This window comes from Piliocolobus tephrosceles, chromosome 3, assembly GCF_002776525.5.
Source record: "Piliocolobus tephrosceles isolate RC106 chromosome 3, ASM277652v3, whole genome shotgun sequence".
NCBI classification, from domain to species: Eukaryota; Metazoa; Chordata; class Mammalia; order Primates; family Cercopithecidae; genus Piliocolobus; species Piliocolobus tephrosceles.
This window is the reverse complement of record NC_045436.1, coordinates 121,134,210-121,159,349: the sequence shown is the minus strand read 5'-3', so window position 1 is coordinate 121,159,349 and position 25,140 is coordinate 121,134,210. Positions and strand designations below refer to the sequence as shown.

At 35.0% G+C, this 25,140-nt stretch overlaps 1 protein-coding gene and 1 non-coding gene across 2 annotated transcripts in view; one reads left to right on the top strand and one right to left on the bottom strand.

Moving 5' to 3' along the window:
• Positions 1 to 25,100, bottom strand: part of LOC111555788 (transmembrane protease serine 11G-like) — a 25,840-nt gene extending 740 nt beyond the window's left edge. Inside the window, 11 exon segments of the mRNA XM_023232133.3 lie at positions 2,319 to 2,461; positions 5,681 to 5,766; positions 5,768 to 5,938; positions 7,156 to 7,327; positions 8,074 to 8,112; positions 18,202 to 18,362; positions 19,048 to 19,115; positions 22,892 to 22,969; positions 22,971 to 23,020; positions 23,578 to 23,699; positions 24,829 to 25,100. Of these exon segments, the coding sequence (XP_023087901.3) occupies positions 2,319 to 2,461; positions 5,681 to 5,766; positions 5,768 to 5,938; positions 7,156 to 7,327; positions 8,074 to 8,112; positions 18,202 to 18,362; positions 19,048 to 19,115; positions 22,892 to 22,969; positions 22,971 to 23,020; positions 23,578 to 23,699; positions 24,829 to 25,100 (1,362 nt within the window).
• Positions 12,188 to 12,293, top strand: LOC111555808. The gene has a single exon (XR_002735650.2). It is a non-coding gene; the product is annotated as a U6 spliceosomal RNA (small nuclear RNA).
• Positions 25,101 to 25,140: the final 40 nt, after the last annotated feature.

Genomic DNA, 25,140 nt, shown 5'->3' with positions numbered 1-25,140 from the left:
AAAAAAAAAAAAAAAAAAAAAAAAAAAAAAAAAAAAAAGCTAAGATTTCAGTTTTACCCTTGTAAAATTTTTAGTTTTGCTGTCTAAAATTTTTAGTTTTAGTTTAGACAGAGCCAAACGAAATTCTATGACACTAGACATGAGACTAGAAAGGCTTAACTAAGACACAGGACTATGTTCTTCTATGTCTTACATAAATGATAACCTCAGGACTCAATAAACAAGTCACCTTGTCCATAAGCCTTTCCCAGGTTCATGCCTAGTGTCTCTTCCATCATTGTTTCTGTTAACTAGAAGGAGTCTCTGGCTGTGAATTTGAATCTCATCTTATTCCACTCACATTAATTGACAGGAAAATGTCCTGGATATCATATCATTATGTCTCAGTAGGTTTGAGAGAAGCAACATATGCAAAGGGCGCTCCATGCAAATGTGCGCTATTTATTGCTGAAAGTATTCTGCTCCCAAAGTAAGAATACTTACTTGGAATCCCTAGCCCTAGTGGACTGGTCTAAAGTTATGAGGACTTAGCTCTTATCTTTAAACCTTTTTAAACCTTGGTTTAGACAAATGATTTTAAATTGATCTTTTAACGATGTATCTATTCATTCAAAAGAACACTATGTGGAAGCCCATTATAGAGTTTTTAAACAAGAGAAAAAATCCTGTTTGAAGAAGACATGGTCTTCTAGAGTCTTGTGCCTTTAGCTCCCTTCCCTTCCATTTTCTTCACATACTTCTTGACCTCCTTCAGAGACAGTGGACAGAGTGTGAAAACCGTGGTCTACCAAAAGAACTCCTCCTTAGCTCCTTTTCCTTAGGCCCACATCTGAATTTAGGTCCTTGGTATTTCACTATGCTAGCAGTGAAAGGAAGCAGGGGTATATGAACAAGTGAAAAGAGAGATCTGCTTTTACATAGATTTATTTGGGTTTCTCTTTTAAGCCATGTGGTCTAGTTATATCTCGGACCACCCACATTGCTTCTCCTTCCCCTCATGATGGAAAGTGAGTGGAGGGAGACCCTGTATTTTAGAATATGTAGCCAAACCCTCGCCTTTCATTTACTTGTTTCAATTATTTGTGTTCTATATTATTAGATTGTAAATTCATTGTGGCTTCATTGTGATTTTAACAAATGCTTATGTTTCCTTCAGTAACTGCTACAGTATCTCGCAGTCAACAAAAAATGGAATGAATAAGTGAATATGTTTATTACCATCACATGACGGACAGCCAATGGCAGATCAACAGCGGCACCTTTGCAAATAAGAAAAGTGCACATATGTATCAAATTCTCAAAGCCATTCTTAATTCTTCAAAAAAATCACTAAACTGTTCCCAGTTTCAAATGCTACAAATTAAAACTTTTATTATTTTATTTGCTTATTTTTATTCCTTTACATAGCCAGAATTTAAAACTTATATTCTCCTAAAATGTTTAATGATTATATTATTTATTTAATTAGTTTCTAAATGTGATCTGTGAGGTAACACTTTACCCTGAACAAATGTAGATAAATATGTACTTTTTTGTTTTGTTTCTAATTGTTTTGTTTTGTTTCCAGACAATTATGTCTGGAAGTATGCTGTTTAAAGTCAATGGCTTAGGTACCTGTGGGACCTGTGCCACTTGACTGGTCATAGATGTAGATGCAGGTCCCATCTTTTTTTTTTTTTTTTTTTGAGATGGAGGCTTGCTCTGTCGCCCAGGCTGGAGTGCAGTGGAGCAATCTCGGCTCACTGCAAGCTCCGCCTCCTGGGTTCACGCCATTCTCCTGCCTCAGCCTCCCAAGTAGCTGGGACTACAGGCGCCCACCACCACGCCCGGCTAATTTTTTGTATTTTTAGTAGAGACGGGGTTTCACCGTGTTAGCCAGGATGGTCTCGATAACCTGACCTCGTGATCCGCCCGCCTTGGCCTCCCAAAGTGCTGAGATTACAGGCGTGAGCCACTGTGCCGGGGCACAGGTCCCATCTTGCAGTGCCTTGCAATTAGTAGGGATTAGATACCTAACTATTGGTTATGATTGTGGCTTGAAGCAAATATTGTATGGCTTCCTGACTTGGTTTCTACTATCTGCTTCCAGTATGTTTCTCTAATGAGAGTGCTATTTGCAGCTGGTGACCACGTTTTAGGGATAGTTCTCCTCAATAGGGTGTTAAATGAGAATTATGTCTTATGATTATTCCACTCCCTCATTTTACATTCTCCTCCACAGGTTAATTTCATGCAATCATGTGAAATGATATTGTTCTATGGTCAGTAAGGCCATTCCTACTAAACAGCAATTTTTGTGGATTTGGATCTATTCTTACCTTACAGGCATCTAGTTTTCCTGACAAGAATCCGGCACATATCATTCCTGATGATACAGCACCACCATATACATGAACTTGATTACATATGTCATTACTTATGATCTCTACCTCAACTTCTCTCAGCATATTGGGAAAGGGACCTGAAAGAAAGAAAAAATAAATAGATGAAGAACTTCTGCATTGGTGCCATGATAGTTAATTGTGTCTTACAAAGAATGGACCAGTGATAAAACCTTAATCTTGAAGTTGTAAGATTCTGGAGAATGACAGTGCTCAGAATCAAGTTACATTTATAGGGTGGCTTCTATTCACTAGGTACCATATTTGGCTTGTTTACTCCTGCTACCTTATTTAATCCTTGCAGCAGCCACCAAAGAAAGATATAAATATTCTCTTTTTCAGTTGAGGAGACCAAAGCTTACCTGATTAGGAGTCTTGTCATGATCACACAGTTAAGGAATAATGTTAGAAGCTTTTTAATTGAGGTGATCTTTTTAAAACCAGAGTATTTCGTACCACCTGGGAGAATATGCTACAGCTTACCTTAACCTTACTCGGAAATCTTCTTCATTACTTTACAAAGGACACAGCTATTTTGGGAACTGTGAATCTTGAGGAAAAGCAGCATAGAACACTACTGTACTACCAGATTTACCTGTAATATAGATGGAATGCTATTGCTTCATAGGAAAACCATGCTTACTCTGATAATAGCTTAATTTGCTATCCAAAACAAATACCAGAGTAAGTAACACATACCAAGAAAAGACATAGCTTATATTTTATTAATTAACCACACATTTATTGATTGCATGTAATATTGTTTTAACTATTATATCCTTCTCATTTCTTTAAAATAGGAGCAACCTCTATTTTAAAGATTGTACTAATCTTTCATAAAGATAGATGCTTTGTTTACAACAGGGTCAAAGATAATTGAGAGGAGAGGGAGGGCAGTAGTATTGATTTGAGCAATGAATTAGCATAATTATGTGCGTAAGGGCCTTGAACTTAGAAGGATCAGATCTAAGTTTGAACACTATTTGCACAATTTACAAGCTATGTGACTTTGGGAAAGTTACTAAGCATCATTTAACTCACCTGTGAAAATGAGAAAATAATGCCTTGCTCAGACGTTTATAAGTTAAAAAACAATTAATATAACCAGTTATGACAGTACCTTGCATCATATTCAGTTCTTAATAAAAGGATGCTATTGGAGTGAATTGTAGAGATTAGGGTATATACTTAAGATCCTCAGGGTCCTAAAGCTGCACTTTAAGGTTTATGTTGGATGGAGAGAAAGTTAGAGCTTTCATAAGGAGAGATCTAGGTTTCTAGGGATTTGGTCATTTGCTGTCAAGAAAACTAATTGTTTTAAAATGAGTAAATTCACTCACCTAAGATTGCCAGTCTTGCTGAGAAACTAAGTCCAGATTCTCTACAGTCATTAAAGATTTTGTAGGGTCTTGTGAATTTCTCCACCTCAGTCATCATCTTTAAAAGGGTCATTGTATGGCCATTTTCTCTTCTAGCTCTCATTCTGCTTGAAATGTTCCCAGTGAGGCAGTCTGCTCACCAACTGCTCTTTATATAGATTTTATGTAATCTATTTATTTGTGTAAATGCCTTAGCAATATTCAATACTATCTATTTTGTTGTGTATAGTGTCATTAAAATGTTTAAGGTATTCTCAAGTGTTAATCAATTGTATTCTATTTATAATTTCTGTGTGCGAATTTTTATTTTAGCTAACTGGTCTAAAATGCTCAGTCCCAATTTTCAAATGCTTATAATCTTAATCTCAGCTCAAAAAATAAATTCAAGTGCTCGACAATATGACAAACTACTTTACATTACCAATTATTTAAGGAAGAAACTATCCAGAGAGTAGAATGTTTCTGTTTTGCAAGTTGTCTGGTAACAAGATTTCTTTTTTTTTTTCTTTAATTATTTTAGATTCAGCGGTAAACTAGTGTCTTGGGGGTTTGTTGTATAGGTTATTTCATCACTCAAGTACTAAGGCTAGTATCCAATAGTTGGGTTTTTTTTTTTTTTTAATGCTCCTCTCCCTCCTCCCATTCTCCACCCTCAATTAGGCCCCAGTGTCTGTTGTTCCCTTCTTTGTGTTAACAAGATTTCTAATTAGATATGATTGGCTAAATCTTGGGAGGCAGGAGAAGAGAATCTGAGTAGGTCCTTATCTCCATTTCAAAGTTCAGGAAAATAAAAAAAAACACAATCAAATATCCACTAATTTAGTTTGATGCCTTACAAATCCATAATGTTATTATGAAATGTATTCAACTTATGAGAGTAGATAGCTCATTGCACAGTAATCTGCACACTATTGGGCTTTGAAGGATTCATGATGAAGTACCAGATCACTCCCAAACTCTGGGAGCAGGAGGTGTTAAGTTTAGTTAGATTATAGAAGTAAGCGTAATGGTGTTGCTCAAGTAGTAGATGTTTTCCTTTTCTACTTTTATCAGGAAGTGGCTTTAAGTCTTAAAAGATTTAATTCCCCTTCATACTCATCATGATTTCCTACAGAACAATGCAGATCGCTCAGAGATTAGGAAAATTTGATTACATAATCTGGGATTATAACGATAGTGTATCAACCTAGACTCAACATCAGAATTTTAGAGTGTATATTGGAGGGAAGCCGACTTCTATAAAAATTAACTGATCAGGCTCATATGACTTCATAATAAGCCCAAAACAAAAATTAGACATTTGAGGGCAGATTAAACCCTCATATGTAAAAGTCAAGCAATAGACATAAAAATGGGAAAGTCATATCAGGATCTAAACATCTATGGTTTTAGTTTATTGTCAAATTTATAAAGTTTCAGGTTGAAGAACAGCTCCATAGATACATGGACCAGAGGGACCCCATTTAATATTTAGGGCCAGGTAAAGAGTAGTCATTCAGTTTATTCACTTAAGGCTGTTTCTGTTTAGCTGCATGATGCATTGCAAATGCTGATCATTACTAGTGCTTGCGAATTATATACTTTATGAATCAAGAAGTCATAGCAGAAACTACACATATGAAAGACAGCATTTGAAAGAAAAAAAGATGCAAAAATATGCTTTAATAAATTTGGAAAATAAAGTTCTAACCAGTTTCCAAACGGTCCATATAAAGACAATAAGTACTGTGTAATAGTAATGGTGCTAACGTTTTTGAAATTCACCACATCTGTTTCTTATTTGTTTGCTTTTGCCATATTTATCATGGAACATCTGATTTCATCTCTTATTTATTTTGATTTTGTATTTTACTTCATATCCCTGTTCAAATGAAGGATAGGTTTATATGTTTTGCTTTGTTGTTTTACTGAGATACTCACCATCTAATTTAAGTGCCCCCCATCCAGTGACAAACACTTTACTCTTAGGCAAGGCTTCAAAAGTAGCTTCTGGAAGACAGACTGTGCACCTCATTGGAAAATATGATGGGGGTGAAGAGCTTCACTACAGCGATGTCATCATCGTGTTTATGGGCGGCATAGTTCTCATGAATAATAATTGACTCCATCCTTCTTCTCATTAGTGAGGGACTCACGGTTATTCCAAAACTAGCCATCCACAGTTTGGGATTTTTCTCACTGATCACAGAGTAAAAGGAGTACAGTTGGTTCCTTTCTAAGTTAAATTTACCCAGGACTCTGGATGGGCAGAGGACATAAATGTGGGAGGGGGCAAATTTTTAAGACAATAATTGATTGGGACCATCCCACCTTCTTATCTGAGGCTTCTCTCCTACGACTGCTTTGTTTTCATCTATTTGACAACAAACCCCCATTCCAAGGCAGCTTAAATTACTCTCCTTGAAGGAAGCTTGTATTTGTATATTATTCTACATTATTCTATATTATTGCCATTTTTTATTATACAAATAACACAAATTAATTTAAGAAAACATAATTATTAAGTAGACATATACACACACAGATTCACGTATACACTCATATCAAGGCATGATCATATAAATGTATGTATCGTTATAAAAAGAAAGAGAGGTAGAATTGGAGTGATATTTTATATATTTATATTGTTTCCTCATGCTTTCTTTTTATTTAACTTCTTACCCAGAATATTCTCCCATTTTATATAAATTTTACTAGGGCTACTGTATCTCTGTATTATTTCCAAGTGTTCTATATGTTAAATTGTCAAAAAAACATACAAAGAATAAAAGCACAGCACCAAAGATATTCATGTGGGATCATCAGCCTGAACCTGTAGTTCAGGATACTATTAAGAGAGTTTTGTGGGTTTTTTTAAATCTAAAATATCTCTCAGGAGAACAGGTGAGTGTGCATAATCTTTGACAGTGCTGACTTGTTCCTGTTTAAAACTGAGATTGTTGGAGAGTATATTTTCAGTTGGAACTGAAGTTATTCTCTCTAATTTTTTCTACTATTCTTCAGTTAACTGTCATTTATTCCTAAGCTTGCTGGACAATCATAAGTGGCACTGGGAGGTCTAAGATGTTTTCTTTTTTGAGTGTTCGTTTGTTTGTTTTTTGAGACGGAGTCTCACTCTGTCACTCAGGCTGAAGTGCGATGGTGTGATCTCACCTCACGGCAACTTCTGCTTCCTGGGTTCAAGCGATTCTCCTGCCTCACCCTCATGAGTAGGTGGGACTACAGGCACATGTCCAGCTAATTTTTGTATTTTTAGTAGAGACGGGTGTCACTATGTTGACCAGGCTGCAGCCTAAGATGTTTATAAAGGAAATGTAAAAGAGAGAACTATCGGATGTGAACAGATGAAAAAGAGGCAAAGTTAGTGATCCCATGGGTATAGACCGGGAACTCACAAGTCAAAACAGTGAGTTGCGGTCAGGAGCCACTCTTCACTGACCAAAGATGCGCCACACAAATGGATCCCCTCCACCTGCAGGCTCGTTTGCCAGGGCCAATCACCTTTTCTTGCAATCCGACCATCAGCAATCCTTTCCACGGATGGGAACTCCTTCCCTAAACCACAATCTGTGAGAAGGGAATAAGATAGCTAATTCCAGAGTCACAAACATGTGTAGGTATGTTTGGCACATACTTCAGTGTAGAAATGTCTACAAATGTGTCTTACCTTAAAAAAACCGTGGAAGTTAATGTTAAATAAACGAATAGTAATACACATTGATAAAATGTTATTATTCACACTTTAAGTAAGTATTAACATTTTAAAAATTATTTAACTCTCTCTCTGGTGAATTTAAAACAACATCATTTTAAAATGTGGCTTTTCACATTCTTCCGGGTCATGCTGTTACGTTCAGCATTTTTTTGAGTGCCAAGTGTACACTATTTATTGCAGAAAATAACATATGTAGTTTTTTTTTAAATGCATGTCTAATATTACAACCAAAATACTACTATAGCATAAACATCAAAGTTTCTATATTAAAGGTTTTGGGTGTCATTTAACCACTAAGCAAAATTTACTACTTTAACAAAGGAGGTCAAATAAAAATAAATACAATGAAATAAAGGAAAACTGTTAAAGAAGACATTAGTGAAACTTTCTGTGAGAAAGAGCAAACATTTTCAAGGAATACATATAGATATTCTCAATTATGACTAGTAATTTTTCCCATGAGGAGAATAAAATCGCATATCCATCTAGAGATATTATATACTTTTGAGAAAGAATAAACATGGAAAAAGAGAAATGCTAAGTGTTTTGAGTTTTGTTCTTTGATATATAAACATCTCAGTGATATTCTTGAACTTACAGCTGTTAAGAATGTGTTCTGCTTGTGCTGCATTCATATCTGAAAAAAAAACAGAAGATGCTCAGTGATTAAATTATTATAATTTAAAATACTATTCCTACATGATATGACTTTTTCTGGTTGAGAGGAACTGCATCAGTCAGGACATTTTTAATTCAAACGCAATAGAATAAAATCCTACATAAAGGAGAAGGCTAGATGTAAATTGAACTCTTTTGACTGTATGTGGACTCCAGGAAAATCCTGGTTTATGATTACAAGATCATTGGCATAAAGAAAGATACAGTTTGCCATAAAGGAAGGAGTCTTCTAGTTAATCAATGCCACACCATTTTTTCAAAATATAAGTTAAAACAGAGGAGTCCAGGAATAGTCTTTGCCATTAATGCATCTTAGAAGTCTGATAATCTACGCTTGGTCCAGGGATGCTCCCTGTGGAATCAAAATTCACCAATGTGCTAAGAAAACCTCAAAACATGCTATCTTGTTAGTCATTTTTTTCAAAATGTGAAATAAAGAAAACCATAATCAGTGACTGTCCTCCCAAATTATTTGAATTGTTCTGTATCCTAGTTAGTATAATGAGCAATCTAGACCCACATTTGTTAAGATGAAAGCCAATGTGGAGTTTCGGTGAGCCTGAAAACCGATGAGTCTTTAATCTAGGTCAGACTCTAAAGCGGTACATTGAGTTCATCTGCAGGAAAGTATGCTTAAGTTTATTAGAGTAAATCCCTTAGAATTAAATTTTGCCACTAATGGCTTCCGTGGCTTCTAGAATAAACCAAACTTCCTACCTGGACCTACATGATATGGTCCTTATTTACGTCTCTGATGGCAAGTGGCCCTGCTGTTGCTTTTAGTCATGACTCAATGGCCACCTTGGCCTTCCTGTTTCTTAACTGTGCAAAGGTATTTCTGCCTGCAATCTTTGTTCTAGCTGTACCCTTTGCCAGGAATGCTTATTTCCCTTGGCCTTTTTATGGTTGGTTTCCCTTTGTCACTCAGATCTCAGCATTAAAATCCTCTCCTCAGAGAGAACTTCCATTACAACCAAATCTAAAGTAGCTTTTTACTCTCTCTGTTCTCTGCATGGAGTTTCAAATTATCTGATATTACTTTGTTTACTTTTTATCTAGTTATTATGTTCCTTGCCACAATTAGAATATTAGTTCCATGAAGCAGAGACTTTAATTTTTGGCACAAATAGGTTCTCAATAAATACTTGCTGAGTGAAAAAATAAACGGCAATTATAACTAATAGTTTACTAAGCCTTGTATATTAGGTTCTGTGACAAAATTTATTTGCTTATTATATCCTCACAATAATATTATGAGGCAAGTTTATTAAGAACATGATTTATTTTTATTTTTTTAGGGACAGGGTTTCACTCTGTTGCCCAAGGTGGAGTGCAGTGGTACAATCATAGTTCACTGCAGCCTCAAACTCCTGGTTGGCCTTCCAAAGTTCTGGGAATATAGAAGTGAGCTGCCATGCCCAGCTGGAACATAATTTAATAATTCATGAGGCAAAAGCTTGTGCTGTATACATTTCACTGTAACATCAATTATAGTTTAGTGCCATTCTCTGTAGGTTATGGAGCGGTGGGAGAGGGGTAGAATTACAGTTAGTTCACAGCTAAGTTTAGCTCAATCCTAAACTCATCTCCATTTATGTAAAAACTATTGTTGAACTTCCATGATGGTGCTGTATATCAAATGTGAGCATTATGTAATACATGTGTTCCACCTGCAGGATAAAAGAGGTTGAATACCTCCAGTTCTAGAACAAGACTGTGTAGACTCACTTTTCCCTGCTCGTCTCTTGTAAAAACAACTAGGTAATCTAAAAATTATTCATCAAATAACAATAAAAGAACTCTGAAAGCTGGAAGGAAAAAGACAGAATGGCTAGAGACTTCAGAATTTAAGGAAGGACAAGTGGTGTATGTTCCTGGATTTTCTTTTTATTTCACATACACACTGGACTGGGGACCTAAGGCCTGCAATTTGTAATCATCAACAGGAATAGACAAAATTATCCCAATACAAGTCTGTTCTTTCTCTCCAAAGTACTGGGAAAGGGAAAGCACAACAGACAGCTAATGGGAAATTCAAACCTTCTGCTTTGCAGCCAAGTCCTGGCAGTCCATTCTGCCAGCAGCAGTGACAGCAGAAAGCCCTTGACCATCCCAATCCACACTTCAAAACCAGGAACTACGTGGAGACTGATATACCCACAAAGGGAGTGGCAGCAGAGACCTGCATCTACTCAGAAACATAAGGAGACTCAGGCCCAGCACCCCTCCACAAAGGGTGGCCCACTGATTCCAGGCAGCCCAGGGAAGCATGGTCTACTCCCACAAAAGGCACGGGAAACAGTAATCAAAAGGAACTGCAGAATAGTATTGCAAGGATATGAAAACTGAATTGTCACTGAAACAACAAAAGTAAGAATCTGTACTCTAAACCTAAACAGGTTGCCTATCTGTTAAAGTAGAAGAATTAAATCGAATCAGAAATCTCCTAATGTAGCTAAAATGTTCAGAATACAAAGAAAAATTGCTCATCATATCCCAAAACGGAAAACTATAATCTAAATAAGAAAAGACAACCAATGCCAATCCTGAGATGAATAAGATTTTGGATGAATAAGATGTTGATGTGTATTTTAAAGACCTGCCATAAAAGTGATTTAGAAATAAAGTACAAATTATCTTGAAACAAAAAAAAAAAGCCTAGAAAATCTCAGCAAATAAATAGAAATTATAAAAAAGGACCAAACGAAAGATTATAGGACTGAATAATACAATAAGCAAAATAACAACAATAATAATAATGAACCAATCTGATGGATGGTGCTAATAGTGGAGTAGAAAAGATGAAGAATGAAGTTAGTAAACTTGAGTGTAAGTCAATAGAATTCACTCAGTCTGAAGACAGAGTATAAATGGATTGAAGAAAATGAACAAAGTCTCTGGGATCTGTGGAACAGTAGCAAAATATCTAACATTGGTATCATTAGATTTTCAGAAGAAGAGGAAAATAAGTGTGAGGCTGAAAAATATTCAAATAATTAATTATTGAAAACTCCCCAAATTTGGCCAACGATAGAGACCAACAGACTCAAGAAGATGAGTAAATCCCAAAGAGTATGAATTGCAAGAATCCATACCAAGACCCATTATAACTAAACTACTAAAAATGAAAGAAAAAAAGTCTTAAAAGCATACAGAGAAAAACGATGCATTGCCGGAAGCAGAACATCAATTCAGTAACAGTGGTTCTCATCTGAAACCATGAAGGCCAAATGAAAGTGGCACAGCATTTTTCGAGTTCTGAAAAAAAAAAAAAGAACTATCAACCCTGAATCCCATAACCTGTGAAATTCTTTGAGATATATAGAAGAAATAAGTATATTCTCAGATGAAGAGAAACAAAGAGTTTATTTCTAACAAACCTTCCCTTAAATAATGACTAAACAACAGTATCCAAACCAAAAGCAAATAATTACAGGAGGCTAGAATGTGCAGAAAGAAAAGAAAGCTACAGAATGGATAAAAATAAAAGTAAACAAAACACTATCTTTCACTTAATGAGTTTCTTAAATAAATATATTTTATGGTTGAAGGAAAAACTATGACACCAACTGATGTTGTGCTGAATGTATGTTGAAGAAATATTTAAGATAAGTATACTTTAAAAGTAGGTAGGTTAAAGAGACCCAAACTGAAGTACATTCAAATGAAATGTTACCACTACATTTCATCTGAAGTGGTAAAACGTCAGCACCACTAGGCTGTGATTAGTTATGTATATAATGATAATACTCACAATAGCCTCTAAGATGACTGCACAAATTGATGAATTTTAAAAAGCCATAAATAAATCAAAATAAAATTATAAAAAGTATTCAAGTTACTCACAAAAGGATAAGAAAAAAGGAACAGAGAAGTAAGACACATCAAACAGAAAACAAATTATAAAGTAAAAGCCTTAAACCCTAATGTATCAATAATTAGTATGTACGATTTAAACATAACAATTAAAAGACAACAGTTGGCAGGATAGATTTTAAAAACATAACTCAACAATGTGGTTTATAAGAAACTCCGTGCTCACTTCAGCAGCACATATACTAAAACTGGAACAAACAGAGAAGATTAGCCTGGCCCCTACACAAGGATGACACAAAGATTTATGAAGCGTTCTATAATATTCCACTACAAACACATGGAAGTACACAGTCCAATGACTCTAGGAAGCAACACATAAACAAGTCTGCAGAATAACCAGCTAGCATTACGATGACAGGATCAAATTCATCTATAACAATACTAACCTTAAATATAAATAGGCTAAATGCCCTAGTTAAAAGACACAGAAAGGCCAGCTGAATAAAGAGTCAAGAGCCATCAGTATGCAGTCTTCAATGGACCCATCTAATGTGCAAAGACAGACATAGGCTCAAAATAAAGAGATGAAGGAAAATTTACCAAGCAACTGGAAAACAGAAAAAAGCAGGGGTCGCAATCCTAGTTTTTGACACAACGAATTTTAAACAAACAAAGATAAAAACAGACAAAGAAGGGCATTACATAAAGGTAAAGGGTTCAATTTAACAAGAAGAGCTAACTACCTAAATATATATGCACCCAATACAGAAGCAGATTTATAGAGCAAATTCTTAGTGACCTACAAAGAGACTTATATTCACACACAATAATAGTGAAAATACTTTATTATCTCACTGACAATGTTAGACAGATCATCAAGACAGAAAAATTAATGAAGATATTCAGGACCTGAACTCAGCTCTGGATCAAGCAGACCTCATATATATCTACAGAAATCTCCAGCCAAAACAACAGAATATACATTCTTCACATCGCCACATGGCACTTACTCTAAAATTGATCACATAGTCGGAAGAACTGAAATTATAACAAGTAGTCTCTCAGACCACAGCGCAATAAAATTAGAACTCAAGATTAAGAAACTCACTCAAAACCACACAACTACATGGAAATTGAACAATCTGCTCCTGAATGACTCCTGGGTAAATAATGAAATTAAGGCAGAAATCAATAACTTCTTTGAAATTAATGAGAACAAAAAGACAATTTACCAGCGTGTCTGGCATTCAGCTAACGTAGTGGTAAGAGGGAAATGTATAACACTAAATGCCCACATCAGAAAACTAGAAAGATCTCAAATCAACAACCTAACATTACAACTAAAAGAATTAGAGAATCAACAGCAAATAAACCCCAAAGCTAGCAGATGACAAGAAATAACTAAGATCAGAGTAGGACTGAAGGAGACCGAGACATGAAAAACCCTTTAAATAATCAACAAATCCAGCAGCTGTTTGCTTTTAATTAATAAAATAGACTGTCAGCTAGACTAATAAAGAAGAAAAGAGAGAAGGCTCAAATAGACACAATCAGAAATTATAAGGGGGATATCACCACTGACCCCACAGAAATATAAACAACCATCAGAGAGTACTGTAAATACATCTATGCACATACACTAGAAAATCTAGAAGAAATGTATAAATTCCTGGACACATATGCCCAACCAAGACTGAAACAAAAAGAAATTGAATCCCTGAACAGACTAGTAATGGGTTCTGAAGTTAAGGCAGTAATAAATAGCCTATCAACCAAAAAAAAAAAAAAAAAAAAAAAAAGCCCAGAACCAGACAGATTCAAAACTGAATTCTTCCAGAAGTACAAAGAAGACCTTCAAACAATACTACAAGGCTACAGTAACCAAAACAACATGGTACCAGTACAAAAACAGACACATATTCCAATGGAACCGAATAGATATCTCAGAAATAAGACCACACATCTACAACCATCTGATCTTGGAAAAACCTGACAAACACAAGCAATTGGGAAAGGATTCCCTATTCAATAAATGGTGTTGGGAGAACTGGCTAGCCATATGCAGAAAGTTGAAACTGGACCCTTTCTTTACATCATATACAAAAATTAACTTTTGGGAGGCCAAGGCTGGTGGACCATGAGATCAAGAGATCGAGACCAGCCTGGCCAACATGGTGAAATCCTGTCTCTACTAAATATACAAAAATTAGCTGGACATGGTGTCACATGCCTGTAGTCCCAGCTACTCGAGAGGTTGAGGCAGGAGAATCGCTTGAACCGGGAAGTGGAGGTTGCAGTGAGCTGAGATCCCACCACTTCACTCCAGCCTGGTGATAGAGCAAGACTCCATCTCAAAAATAAAATAAAATAAAATAAAATAAAATAAAATAAAATAAAATAACACAAGATGGATTAAAGACTTAAATGCAAAATCCACAACTATAAAAACCCTAGAAGAAAATTTAGGCAATACCATTCAAGACATAGAAATGGGCAGATATTTCATGACTAAAGTGCCAAAAGCGATTTCAACAAAAGCAAAAATTGACAAATTGGATTTAATTAAACTAAAGAGCTTCTGCACAGCAAAAGAAACTATCATCAGGCTTAACAGAAACCTACAGAATGGGAGAAAATTTTTACAGCGTATCCATCTGACGAATGTCTAATATCCAGAGTCCACAAGGAACTTAAACAAATGTACAAGAAAAAAACAATTTCAGTAAAAAGTGAGCAAAAGACATGAACAGACACTTCTCAAAAGAAGACATATATGCAGCCAAGAAAAATATGAAAAAGAGCTCAACATCACTGATCATTAGAGAAAAGCATATCAAAACCACAATGAGACACCATCTCACACCAGTCAGAATGGCTACTACTAAAAAGTCGCAAAACAACAGAGGCTGGCAAGGTTGTGGAGGAAAAGGAATGCTTGGCTGGCAAGGTTGTGGAGGAAAAGGAATGCTTTTACACTGGTGGTGGGAATGTAAATTAGTTCAGCCATTGTAGAACACAGTGTGGCGATTCCTGAAAGACCTACAGGCAGAAATATCATTTGACCCAGCAATCCCATTACTGGGTATATACCCAAAGGAATAGAAACCATTCTATTACAAGGATACACACACGCGTACGTTTGTTGCGACACTATTCACAATAGCAAAGACACAGAATCAACCCAAATGCCCATCAATAATAGCCTGGATAAAGAAAATGTGGTGCATATACATCATGGAATACTATGCAGCCATAAAAAGGACTGAAATAATGTCCTTTGCAGGGACATGGATGCAATTGGAAGCCATTATCCTCAGCAAACTAACACAAGAACAGCAAACCAAACATCACATATCCTCATTTATAAGTGAGAACCGAATGATGAGAACACATAGACACATGAAGGGGAACAACACACACTGGGGCCTGTTGGAAAGCAGGTGGTGGGAGGAGGCAGAGCATCAGGAAGAATAGCTAATGGATGCTGGGCTTAATACCTAGGTGATGGGTTGATCTGTGTAGTAAACCACCATAGCACATATTTACCTGTATAACAAACCTGCACATCCTCCACATGTACCCCTCAACTTAAAAGTTGAAGAAAAAAAATTTTAATGTTTTATTTTTTAATTGACAAAAAAAGAAACTCATTTCAAACATAGCTACATAGATAAACTGAAAGTAAAAGAATGGAAAAGATAAATCACAAAAACAATTTTAAAGAGGAGTATTGGTATCAGATCATGTAAATTTCAAAGCATGGAAAATTACTAGGGCCAAAGAGGCACATTATGTAATGATAAAGGATCAACCCATCAAGAACTATAGTAGCCAATACAATTTTGGTAGAGGAGAATAAAGTGGGATAAATCATTTTTACCAGTTAAGGCTTAATACACTGTTGCAGTAATCAAGAAAGTATGGTACCAGTGAAAGGATAGACCTAAATCAATGGAAAACAATGGAGAACCCAAAAGTAGATTCATACAAGTATGCCCCATATACCTAATTAGTTTTTGACAAAGGAGCAAAAGTAACTCAATGGAAGATGAATAACGTTTTTACAAATGGTACTGGAATAATGGAACATCAATTAAAAAAAATTAAAAAGGCTCTACCTAAATCTCACAGCATAGAAAATTAACTCAAAATGGATTATAGACTTAAATGTAAAATATAATGTAATGTAAAACTATGAAACTTCCAGAAAAAAAATGTAACATGCAGAAAAAGTATAAGTTTAAAATGTAAAACTATAAAACTTACAGAAAAGAGCCTAGATATCTGAGAAAGTCCATCAAATAATACATTAAATTCATTTATTCTTTCCTAGTAACTTTGAAAGCATTTTTACACCCTCCTAAAGAGTAAGTTCTACATTTATTATCTTATTTTTGCAAAACAGGAACTATTGCACAGTTTCAGCAACTTTTGCAAGGCTAACTACTGTCATTATTGCTAGAATACAGGTCTTCTAAGTCCTAGACTAGCGTTCTCTCTACCATCATCTGCAGTCTCCCTGAATGCATTCCATGCATTTTTTCTTTATATTCTTTATATTTAAATGATGTTTCTTATCGTATAAAATTCAACTCTAGTGTTAAAATTTTGAAATATGCAACCTCTCACTTTTTTTCCCCTATACGGTTCTAAAACTCTATGTGGAAAGAGAAATGATTTTAAGGTCTTCAGTTTTCTGTTGTATTATTACTTTTAAAAATTCCCTCTTTTTTCCTGCCCACTTTCAAGAGATTGAGTTGTTTTATAGAATTAAAGATAAAACATCTCACAAATACCATGTTCCTGTCCTGTGTTGAGTTCTATGCTAATGCTGGGGATGTGCTTGTGACTGCAGCAGGCATATTTCCTGTGTTCAGAAAGTTATATCTTTTGGAGAGAAACATGAAATAAAAAATATACAAATCAAAGCAACTCCCAAGCACCCTTGTGAAGTACGTAAGTATAAGGAATTACCATTGCACGGAAGCCTTTGGTTGGGAATAAGGATCATCTCAACAATAACTTGCTTAGACAAGCAACTGAGTATCTAGTGATGGGTGATGCATCACCAGTAGATGCCTACACGAAACAATAATGAGACCTAAATCACCGCCTCCTCCCCACATCCAGCAACACTGTGAAAGGATCTAAGTCCCTCTAGCACCATAAAGCAGATACCTCCTCAACAAAACATTTCCTTCAGAAAGTGTTGTCTCTGCTATCTACAGTCCAGTGCTTTGAATTCAGAGTCTATTCTGTCCTGTCTGCATAACTAATGGAACTGAATGTTGGATATTTCTCACAGAGACTACTCATTCTTATCTTCATGCTATTTTTTCTTCTTTCTGACTTTGGTCAAATCTACAATATAATTTTATCTTCTGTTAACATACTATAATGTATATGCTCTAATCTCCCAGAACAGTTCTGGGAAAAGGTACTGAGTGAAGACTTACTGATAATTTGTAATTTTTGATCAGCCTTATAATCTCATTGCAAAAGTTAAACAAGTTCTGGTAAAACATGATAACTTCAAAGCTAATTCCTCAGAGGCAGCTAGTAGTTTTAGGATTATAATGAACTTTATTTAATTTCATATCCTGAACACTTATCAATCAGTTCTTTGTGTCTGTGTTGCAAGTAAGATGGTGTCTTCACGCCTCAGGCAGATACTATCCAAGTCTGATGTCTTTCTTGTCATTCTGCCCACTCCATGTCCGGGGCCAATCCTATCCTGTGTGCTGTAGAGAGGGTATGAGAGTGTATCCTACAATGACAGGCCTCTTTCCTCCTTTCTCCCATATTTTGTTTGTGCCCTACATATTGTGGTTCGTGCGTCCATACCACTTTCACATTCTGGATTCAGATTGGAAAGAGTATTTCAAGAGAGTCAAACACTATAGGTTACTACTGTATATCAACAGCAGAGTGTTGGTTTTTATCATATGTATGCTGCATGAACACAAACAATTCCACTGAGATCTTGTTTAAAAAGAAAGAAATGTTATTATATTTGGGTTATCATACAATTCTTACTTATAATTATTTCCATACTAGCCAAAAGAAGATAATCTTCCTTATCACAATCAAAAGATTTGTTCATTATCAAGTAAACAAGAGACTTAAAATGAAAAGTAGTTTTCTTTATGGTGAAATAAAGAAGCTCTCTCTGTATATGAGAAGGTTATTAAAATGAGTAACTATAATACGAAAGAAAAATAGTATTTCCTGCCTCTAAGATAAGGTAATGAAGTGTCTATCTTCAAGAAGCTTTCATTTGATTTCAACTTCTGATGCAAAATGTTATCAGCTTGCATTTTTATTGTGTTCTCATTGTTAGGAATAAACTGAAATTTAAGCAATACATCTGCTTTCAAATTGTCATTACTTGGCCTGAAAAACAAAATAACCAGAATGAATGAGGCCACAGCCACAGCAATTATGATGCCATACTTTATTACTTAAATATTAGTTAGATCTTCAAGAAAATACAACATAAATATTTTACACATTTTATTGTCACAGATTTTCACCCCTTGTGTCACACAGGTATTAATACCTAAATTATTCCCTGCTTGTAAAACTTGATCATATTTAGGGAGGAGAGAGTATCTGACAGTTCTAGAATTATTTTTTCTAAAACAGAAATCTAAAGCACTTGTTACATCCACCAACATTGTATATATATAATCATAAACTATATATGTGAATATATAGTCAATATATATTCCTGTGATTCAAAAATTCATAACTGTTTATTATTTTTTAAAGTCAGTAAAATTGAGAGCAGTAGTTAATAATTGAAAGAATCTTCCATAAGAAAAGCAAAAGACTTTAAAAGGACAACCCGTAGAACATATTTCATCACTACTGAAGAAACTCTCTCACTATAGGAACTCTATACAGGAGGAATAACAAATGTAATAACATTAAACTATTTTAATATTATTTAATATTTAATATTTTAACTTGATATATCTAAGATCTTTAGACCTGCATACAAAGCAAATAACTGAAGAATAACTATATAATAAAAAGCTGCCTTTTATAATCATACAAATTAATTAACTGTGATTACCTAAAGTTGACAACATGACACTTGATGAAATGATGGTTTACACTGGATCTCTGAAATATCTTATCTATCTGAGAAAAGAAAAAACACAACAAAATAGAGTTTTGTTAAATATGAATTTCACACATTTCAATATATCACAAAAATGCTTACATAAAGCCTGCCATGATGCAAATAACATTTACTTCAATGTTTATTTAGCCCCCCAAACCTCATTTGGGCATAATCCCGCCATCATAAATATTATCTCTACAATCGGATGATGATACTTGAGCAACTTGTCACATGGTCAAAGATGACTATCTAAAGGGTTGACTTAACAAGGCATTTCAACCTCTATTATAAAATATACATGGAGAAGGAGGCACAGAGATTTGAAAGTTCGATATATATGGATGCATCATTCACCCATCGCTCAATATCATTCCAGCTCAGTTATCATCCTCATGGATGTGATTGAAAGATCAGCTTTTTAGGCTCTAAATAAACTTTTTTGGCCAGATTTTGATGCTGTGGCAAATGGGAGAAAGGAGGAGGACATATATTATTGAACAGCTCTCTAGAAACATCATACTTACCAATAAAAATGTAGGAAAGGATTACTTAGAATAATATAAGACTGTAAATGCCACTGTGTGTCATTTTAGACTTCCTACATAGGATAATTTGTCTGTGGTATGAATACCTAGGTCAAATTATTTCTTAATAAAACCACAGCTTGTTACAAAATATGTGTTCTCATAAGCCTGATTATAGACTCATCAAGCTGGCTTGTCAGAAAAAAGACTGACTGTATACTGAACCTTAAGTGAACCTGAGTCTGTATAGTGAGTTTCACAAACCAGAAGAGAAGAGTTGCTAAGTTGTGAAACCGGGTATATGTCAAAGAAGTGCTTTTCATTTATCTGACTTGATTTATGAAATTTTCTTTGGTGAAATGCCATGTAATATCATCTTTCATAGGCTGGTGAGCACAAGTTAATTAATAAATCAACAGTTACTCAAAACAAACGGTTATGTGTTTCTCTTCTAATTAACTGTGAAGGGAAATTTGTTTTTGAAGAATGTATTTTTATATACACATGCACATTTATATGACAAAACTAATGCATATTTATGGTTAAAAAATTTTAAAGTAAGCAATATAGAAAATATATTGGAAAGCATTAAAGTCATTTTTAAATCACTGTCTAGAGAACTTTTTATTTACATTTTGGTATATATACTTCCACATTTTATAGTTACATGTTTATATATACATAAAATATATTCTCTCTATATGTACAAATATAGATGTTTATATAATATCTGTGTTTTCTGCCTGCCTCCTTCCATTCTCTTTCCAATTTAATAATTTTTTTTCTAAGTAAATCTCAGCTTCATGAGTCACACATAAACAGTCCAGATTATTGAACTCCTCAGGAAAGTATAAAATTCATTTTAGGTGCTGGTTTTAATCTTTTCTTTTAGGAATATGTTTGCTATAACTGTAACTCAACTCTACAAGGATTGGCAAACTATAGCCTATACACAAAATCGAATTGCTACCTGTGTTTATGTTGCTCATGATCTAAGGATGGTCTTCATGTCTTTTTAATTTTTGAAAAAAAGAATGAGAAGGGTATTTTTGATATCCAAAAATTTTACAAAATTCAAGTTTCAGTGTTCATAATAAATTTTTATTGAAACATTGTCACACCTACTTGTTTATGTGTTGTCTGTGGCTCCTTTAACACTACAGTAACAGCTGTGAGTAGTTGCACAGACACTGTGTGTCCTGAAAAGTTGAAAATATTTACTATCTTGTATTTTATAGAAAAAGTTTGCATTTACCTCTGGTCGAAATTACTGCATTGCCTTTCTTGATGTTATCTCCATTTATGCATTAAGGGACAGGACCAATATTAGTAAGCTGATCATTTATTTACTAGTCATCTCCTTGATGAGTATTTATATGGGCCTACCATGTACAAACACTGTGAAAGGCACGAGAAATATAAGAAGAAATGGAGTTAGCTCCAGCACAAATGAATTCACAAGTTAAAAGGGGGCATAGACATGCAATGTTTTCATAACTTATGATCAGTGCTTTAGAAAAGATATATAAAAAGTTCTGTGAGAGCACTGGAAACAGATGCTGACGTTTATTAGGATATTACCTTTCATGCTTTGTATTCACTACATTTGGTGATCCTTAAAATAACACTGGGAGTCGAGTGAAATTATCCCCATTTTGTGTGCAAATTTTTAGGGGTCAAGCAACTTTTTGAAAGTTATTAGGATGACAAAGGATAAAACTGGGATATCCTTTGTGGCATCTAGATGTCTATGACTTCGAAGTTTGGGCTGTCTCTAATTCAATATCTTAACTCCTGTAACAAAATATTCTTTACAGTGGCCTGCTTTTTTTCCCCGTCAATGAAAATTTCCTTAAGATGTATTTTTGAAAAGGCATATCCACTCCTCTCAGTAGCATTCTTCAAACTATTTCATCAGCTTCTGGTTTGAGTTGTGAAATGGCTGAAGAAATAAGTCTGAACGCATGGTAAGAGTGATCTGCCTTCTTTGATTGGTGAATGGTGGGCTCAGTAGTGGCTGCGAATACAACTGAAGTCTTCAGAGGAAGAGCTAGTCTGTGTGTTTCTGTGGTATATTTTCAAGAGCAGCCTAATGGGACATATATCATGGTCATCCATAGAGTAAGTACTTAATAAATGGTATGTGGTAATGTTATTTGTGTCTGAATGATCGAGTTAAGATTTTAGATAACTCTAGTCATTGGTTTTGTATTTGCTTTTTAATTTTTCTGTTGGGGCCAGGCGCAGTGGCTCACACCTATAATCCCAGCACTTTGGGAGCCCGAGGTGCGTGGATCACCTGAGGTCAGGAGTTCGAGACCAGCCTGGCCAACATGGTGAAACCCTGTCTCTACTAAAAATACAAAAATGAGCCAAGCATGGTGGCATGCACCTGTAATCCCAGCTACTCAAGAGGCTGAAGCAGGAGATTCGCTTGAACCTGGGAAGTGGAGGTTGCAGTGAGCCAAGATCATACCACTGCACTCCAGCCTGGGCAATAAAGGCAAGGCTTGGTCTCAAAAAAAAAAAAATCTGTTGGGCTTATGTTGTTCAGTCTCTGGTGCCATCATCGTTTGTCTAATATATTTTTCTAGGTGTCCTGAGATGATGTTGGTGATAGGTTTTAGCTGTGTCCCCACCCAAATCTCATCTTGAATTGTAGCTCCCGCGATTCCCATGTGTCATGGGAAGAACCCAGTGGGAGGTAGTTGAATCATGGGGGCAGGTGTTTCCCATGCTGTTCTCGTGATAGTGAATAAGTCTCAGGAGATCTGATGGTTTTATAAAAGGGAATTCCCCTACACAAGCTCTCTTTTGTCTGCAGCCATGTAAGACACCCCTTGATCTTCCACCATGATTGTGAGGCCTCTCCAGCTATGTGGAACTGTGAGTCAATTATCTTCCCTTTATAATATTTAATAATCCTTAACAATATTTCCTTTATAAATTACCCAGTCTCAGGTATGTCTTTATTACAAGTGTGAGAACAGACTAATACAGTGGTTACAGTTTCCAGAATTAACCAATAAAAACACAGTTAAACTTGAATTTCAGATAAACAATGAATTATTTTTTAGTACAATCATGTTTCAAATACTGCATGAAGATATTTTCAGGACGATCTGAAATTAAAATTTAACTGGACCTTCTGTTTTTTTCAGGAAATTATAATGTACATGCAAAAAGCAGCGCTTTCAACTCACCTTTTGCCTTAATTTTCACAATAGTATTGTCAGGAGAGGAATGATGCCCGCAAAGATTTAGCTTACCTCATTAATGACCTTTTGTTTCAGGTCAGTGCTAAGTTTTGAATGCTCTACTGAAAAATCAAACGATATAATCCATTTATTCAATACTGGGCATCTGGAAGGAGATCTGGTAATAGTAAAACTTCTGGCCTGAAAGGGAAAGCAGACAGGCATGGTTTCTGTTTAGTAAATTTGAGTTGTATAATTATGAGAAGTAGAGGGACTGAAAACAAAAAATGGTACAATTGGTGAACTCCCGAGAGTTAAAAATTCTATAGCGGTAGTCTATACCTCCCTCTAACTCTGTTTTAGGATCACACATTTTCATAGTCACCATGCTTGTCAGTTATGTCATAACACAAACATAAATTTAAGCTGTAAATTAAGTAATGGTAGCATATTCTCAGAAATTGACCTCAAATTTAGAATTTCTACTAAAATAATTTACTCTTAGTATATTAACTAATATTATATCACAAAATTACATAGGATATATTTATTGCACTGTTCAAGAAATAATATTATACAAACCACATCAAAATTTAAACTCTAGACATAATTTTTATACATAAAAGATTATTTCCCCAACTGTATATAAATGTATTCAAACGGAAATTACATTCTAAAATATTAGAAAACATTAAAGTTTTAAAATAAGTAAAGTGAGTTTTCAAATATTCAGAATAAAACAATCAATAGATACTTACCATATGCCAAAAAATAAACAAGGAGACCAATCGGTATCACCAGAATCAACACAACAGCTATGACAATAAGGGCAATCATCCATGGTTTCAGTGAACTCACTCTTCCACCCAGTGTCAACGGCCTTTTGAGAAAGAATAGTATGTTAAAAAATGAATAGAATTTTAAAACTAAATATTCCTTTTTCTGTAGAATTTTTTTTCTGGAATTCATATTTAGCTCATATTGCATTTGGTAACACTTAAATATATTTTCCATGAAAATTTCTTAAATGCTATAAAAATATGATGGATATTTAACATTATATTTTCTTTTTTTAAAATCAGCAATATTTTGCCATTCACTACCTTTTCATATACTTCCTGGTCCATTATACTATGTGTTCTAATTTTTTCTTTGTAAATGAACTAATAATATATATTTGATTCATGTATTTCAAATCACAATGAACCTAAGAAAACAAGAGTATCTTGGTCACTCTTCTCATTCTGACATGAAGAGACAGAAGTTCAGAGATTACCAAAACCTCAAAGTTGGATATTAGGGGAGCCAGAAATAGGACTTGGGTTGTTTGGGCTCCTTTTACACCTCTATACTTAAAAAATTCTACTACACCATTTACAGTTCATGCAACTCATAGTGCATATGAAGAGCATCTATAATAAGGCTGATTGAAAAAAATAAAATAGAAGAGAACTATAAGGAAAAAACAATTAGCCAAACAAGAAGAGAGCATTCATATGATGAACAAGCAAATCAATTGTGGTAGCTCAGGACTTTAGACCCAGGAACTCTGTGTTGTGATAAATATCTATTTCATAGGGTCATAAGAAGTCAAACCTGTGATTTCAAAAGATGATATTGTTTATCATAAAGCCAAATTTATTTGAATAAATTAAAAGTAAATTTTAAGAAAATATCAAGGCAGTGATAGTGCCAGTATGCAAATAGGGCAAAAGCATAAAAGTGGTATGCAAATGACTGACATTTGGGACTCCCTAGTGCAAGCAGGAAAAGGTGACAAAGCTCTCTCTTCATCCCAGTGTCGGAGCCCACAGTCTAAAGACAAAATCTGAACAGTTACAGAGTTGAGGCAGGCTAAGATAACACCAACATGGGTTGTTTAAAGAGATTTAATCCATAAGGAGACTGGACAAGAATATGATTCTGAGAAAGGTGCTAGTTCTTGTCCTGTCTGTTAAAATCACACATGGAAAGGAAAAAGAGGGAATTACCTTTGCTAAGATTGGTACCTGGTAAAGTGGATAGTAGGCCTCAGGTTATAACTGAAGACATCAGTTGAGTCTCCTCTTTGGGCATCACTGAATTGAAAGGAGTCAGGCTTCCCCTGATATTCCTGGGTCTGGGAAAGGAGTATATAGAGGCAATTTCTCCATCCCAGAATCATCAACCTGAGCTCTGCTAAGTATTCAAGTGGCACTAATTCTGAGTTCAGCTGGTATTCTAGAAGGATCTTATGTGACTCTGTCCTGTTACTCTTAGGTGGGTAGCAAAAGAAAAGCATTACAATCTGGAAATATCTGAAGTGTCTCTAGAATCACTGA